At 32.6% G+C, this 4,798-nt stretch overlaps 1 protein-coding gene across 1 annotated transcript in view; it reads left to right on the top strand.

Annotated features, from left to right (window-relative positions):
• The window catches only part of LOC107443515 (hypoxia-inducible factor 1-alpha), a 188,800-nt gene that overhangs the window by 141,509 nt on the left and 42,493 nt on the right, over positions 1-4,798 (top strand). Inside the window, exon 6 of the mRNA XM_071178536.1 lies at positions 3,577-3,683. Coding sequence (XP_071034637.1) covers positions 3,577-3,683 — 107 coding nt within the window. The remainder of the gene's footprint in view (positions 1-3,576; positions 3,684-4,798) is intronic.

Genomic DNA, 4,798 nt, shown 5'->3' with positions numbered 1-4,798 from the left:
TATATATGTACTTTATTTATATATATATTTTTATAATATTTAAAAAAATTTATAATATATTTTTTATCTATTTTACCTATCGCTTTTATAAGGTAATTTAAGAAATGAAGGAACAAAAATAAATTGAAAGTACACGAATTGATATTACCATTAAAATTATTTCTAAGTTATTATTTTTATTTTAGATTGTAGAAAAAGAAAACAAGAACTTTTAAATATACCATCAATAAAAAAAATTTAAAAAAAAATTTTTTTTTAATGATCTGCGTTATTATATTGAATTTTAATAATTTCAGACTTAAGTGCATTCAGATCAATGTACGTACAGTGCGCAAAAGGAAAAACGGACCACCCTGAATAACTTTTGATCTAATGATCGGATCTTCACGTCCTAGGATTCAATCATAATGGTTCGAGGGGGTGGCCTCAAATATACTAATTAATAAGTGCAGACGATATTTTAAATTAATAAATCAGTCACAAAAACGTACTTAACATGAACTTACATACCGAATCTGATCTGAATCTGATCCGATATCTGAATAAACATACCTTTTTTTCGACGGATTTGGATTTCTGACCCTCAAAATATAGGGGTAGTCGCAGTTTGATCAGGAGAGCGGTCTAAAGTTCGGACCCCATAATGATAATTTTATTTTTTGCGTATTGCGTCATATCTCGCAAACTTTAAGTCAATTGAAAAATTTTTACACGCAACTATAAAATTTGTTTCTCCATAGGTATGTATTGTATTAAATAATTTTAAAAGTTTGTATTTTATTTTAAAGTTATCGAAAAAAAATTTGAATTATAAGGCATACAATTTTTACAGCATTTTAAAGGAGGCCACTTTACAAGGAAAATTTTGAGCGACATCAGTCAAATAGTTCCTGAGAAATCAAATTTTAAAAATACGGCTTCGTTAAGATTCGTTTTCTCAGGAACTATTCGACCGATTTCGCATTTCGCTATGCAAAATTACATTGCTTAAAATGAAGTTAAAAATTGTATACATTAGAATTGAAAATTGTTTCGACTATTATTAAATTAAATGATGAAAAAGTTATAAATATTTAATGAAATTTATTTTTATGCATGGAATTACCTTTGGATAAATGAATTTTATAATTGTATAAGAGAATTTGGTGTGAGAACAGTTCTTGAGAAATGGCGAAATGAGCAAAAAATGAACTTAATATGAGGTCCAAACTTTGGATTGCTCTCCTAACTAATCTGTGGGGACAATGTTTTCCAGATTGCGGATACCCCCTATATTTTGGGGACCAAAAATCTGATTCCGATGGAGAAAAAAAAGGCATGTTTATTCAAAGAAAGAACATTTTTGTGTCGGATTTCGTTACTTTAAACATCGTCCGTAGCAATTAATTATCACATTTGAGGTCATCCCCTCGAACCATTAAGATTGAGTCCTAGAACGTGAAAATCCGATCATTAGATCAAAAGTTATAAAGGGTGGTCTGTTTTTTTGTTCATTAAGTAACATTCATTAGTTGAAGTAAATTTCAAATTCAAGTAGAGTAGTTATCTGTTTTGCATTTCTGGTGCTGTTCTTCTCTTTCAAACTTCATCGCAGGACAAATATTTGTCCATCAATTCGACGGTTCTGTCAATATTTATGTGCATTACAAAAAAATTTTTATTGCTGCAAATCGATTTAATTTCGAAATTTCATTTATCAGTTTCGAGGCATGTTCAGTTCGACTATGCTTCGTGGCATGCATTTAACATTTGTTTAGATAACTATGCTTCGTGGCATGCATTTAACATTTGTTTAGAGAACTATGCTTCGTGGCATGCATTTAACATTTGTTTAGAGAACTATGCTTCGTGGCCTGCATTTAACATTTGTTTAGAGAACTATGCTTCGTGGCATGCATTTAACATTTGTTTAGAAAACTATGCTTCGTGGCATGCATTTAACATTTGTTTAGAAAACTATGCATTCACGTCATACATGAGAGCGCGCAATATTTTCAGTGATATTTTAAATTTAAGAATGAGGTTGCATAAAATAAAAGCATATGCACCGAAGAGCCATTACATTATGATCACCCTCCATCTATAACAATGGACCCGCCCAGGTTTTCATGGTTTCTCGCCCTGGAACAATGTTTTCATGGGGCACATTAGGACCCATGATCCTCATAGAACAATCCCTGACGTCTGTAAGCTACTTTAACATAGTTGCAGACCAGGTTCACCCATTCATGGCAACAGTTTTTCCTGCGGGGAATGGTGTTTACCAACAGGATAATGCACTAGGTCATAAGGGTCGAATCGTCGAGGAACATTCAAGTCATGTCTTGGCCCCCAAATTCACCTGACCTTAATCCAATAGAGCATTTGTGGTCCTACTTGGAAAACCAAATTCGTGCTGCCATGCTACCCCCTTGCAATGTGAGGGAATTGCAGGACCAGTTGGTGAGCGCTTGGTACCAGATACCTCAGACTACCTATCAGCACCTTGTGGAATCAATGCCACGGCAGGTGCTAGCAGTTTTGAGGGCTAAAGGTGGTCCTACATGTTATTAGCAGGGTGGTCATAATGTAATGGCTCTTCGGTGTATATTCGGATCCTGATAATTTTACACGTGTTTATTCGGGAGAAAAAGCCACTTTTTTCAAGGATACAGAAGGCTTTACATAACTTATAATTTCATTTCTCGACTAATACTTCTGCATTTTTATCATTTTAGTCTATGAGTAATTAAAAATCTGTGTGATACGAAAGATCAGATTAAAAAATTCTAACACGAGCTTTACACATTCAAAATTATCTGGCAGCAAATTCTGTTATGACCACAACAGATTTTAATTTTTGAACAACTCTATTCGCTTGTTCAGTCCAAGGAAAGTTTTTTTAGAGATTACTATCATCACATTTTGTTATTAAATTTATCACGGGCGAAACTTTTTATCGATGTAGTTGTTTAGTTTTCCTCAGGTTTTATTTGTATCTGTTTCTCGATATATGTTTACCTATTTTTTTTATTAAAAATAAATTTTGTTTTTCTACTTTGTTTGTTTTGTTACTTTGTTTTAGTTCAATAAAAAGATCGAATATATCATCAACGACACCATGGCATGTGGAATTAAATATTTGCAGAGTCTTTGACCTGTAGAATGTAGACAATAGAATGTCTCATTGTCATGCAAGTTTTTCTGTATTAATTCTTAGATACAGGAATAGATTCTCTTATTAATTTTAAGACGTAGAAATCGTTCTTTCACAAAAGGTCCTAAAAAGTCAAGATCCCAATTAAAAGATTACTTGACGTGTAGTCTGCATAGCATCATCTGTTAAAACGAATCAAGATTGCTAAATTTTTACTATCGGATTACGTTAAAGATTTTTTTGCAGCTCCTCAAAATTCTTGAGAAGGGACAGACCAATTTCGCGAAAGTTTCCATGATGTAACTGCTAGGAATAGCCCAACCCTAAGACCCTAATTGGGGAAACCTTTTCCTTAAAGAATTTGTCATAAGTTACTAAATAAAATTTAAAAGAAATCTTGTGCATATATGTATGAATATATGTTTTCTTTTCTTTTTAAGTCAATTAATGGTTTTATCATTGCCACAACATTTGCTGGAGTTGTTTTAATGTGTTCAAGGTACTCAGAAGAATACATTGGCTACCAAAATGTAAGTATTATACATTTGTAGTTTCAATTTGAAAATTAAACTCTTAACATTTCATCTCATGTTTAAATTTGTACACTGAAAGTCTGTTATCTGATGTATGTGTGGTTTATTCAATTGAGTAAATTATAAATTGTTATAATTTTTACCAATTATTTTATACAATGCACTAAAAGCACATACTTTATTAATTTTTCATCTTAGCAAGTTTAGCTAACAGATTAGTCAATTTATTTTTACTTATTTTTTTATTTTATTTTACTTTATATCGGTAAGTTCTTGTTATTTTCTTCTTTTTTCATTTTAAAACCATTTGCAATTGCATTATTAATCAAGTTGTTTTCAAGTTGTTTTCCCTGCAAGTTGCCCTTCAAGTTGTTTTCCCTACAATACACAAAAGATCTCTATAGGGGGTAATAACTGCCTTCAGAACAGTTTTAGACGGAGCCATATAGAAGCTGGTCTCCTTTGCAAACTTATTATATTCTTTGTCCTCGAGAACCATGGACCAAATTTAAGTACTAAAAAAAGTGCTAAATTTTCTCTTTTATAAAGTGAATTTTTCTTTCTTTTCCGTGTCGAGTTTCGCTGCGTATTATGCAAAAGCGTGGTTTCCACATTGTTCTATTCAACGTTTTCACAATTCAGTCAACCACAATCTATTTCGGCGTACCTTCTTTCCGTAACGTATGATTGCACCAATCATGTTACATGTTTGATGACATACTTGCGAGCTTGCACGTCCGTCTACTGAGTTGGGTTTGGTGAGTTTCTCGCACTCTCATGTGCAACTCTGCTGCACTTTGCAAGTCATTCTCAATTTCAGGCTTCATTTTCCACCCTCTGAAATCGAACCTAAAAATTTCTCGATCTTTTTATTGTGGCTGATATAATCAAGAAAAGAGTTCGTTGTCAGAAACTGCTTATCTATATTATATAAAACGCAAATACGTACGTATGTATGTATGTATCAATAAAACCGATGATATTTCTTTTCTCGCGCTGGCAACAGTTTTCATTTTTAATTGATTGGATTCGGCGCGCAAGAGCACGTAGTGAGCAACCAGATAACAATAACCAGAGTGAGCATTATCAGGTTGTTCAATTCAGATTCATGCACTAAAAACATGACAAT

This window comes from Parasteatoda tepidariorum, chromosome 1, assembly GCF_043381705.1.
Source record: "Parasteatoda tepidariorum isolate YZ-2023 chromosome 1, CAS_Ptep_4.0, whole genome shotgun sequence".
NCBI lineage: Eukaryota > Metazoa > Arthropoda > Arachnida > Araneae > Theridiidae > Parasteatoda > Parasteatoda tepidariorum.
Note: the sequence above shows the minus strand (reverse complement) of the source record. Positions and strands in the feature narration are given on the sequence as shown.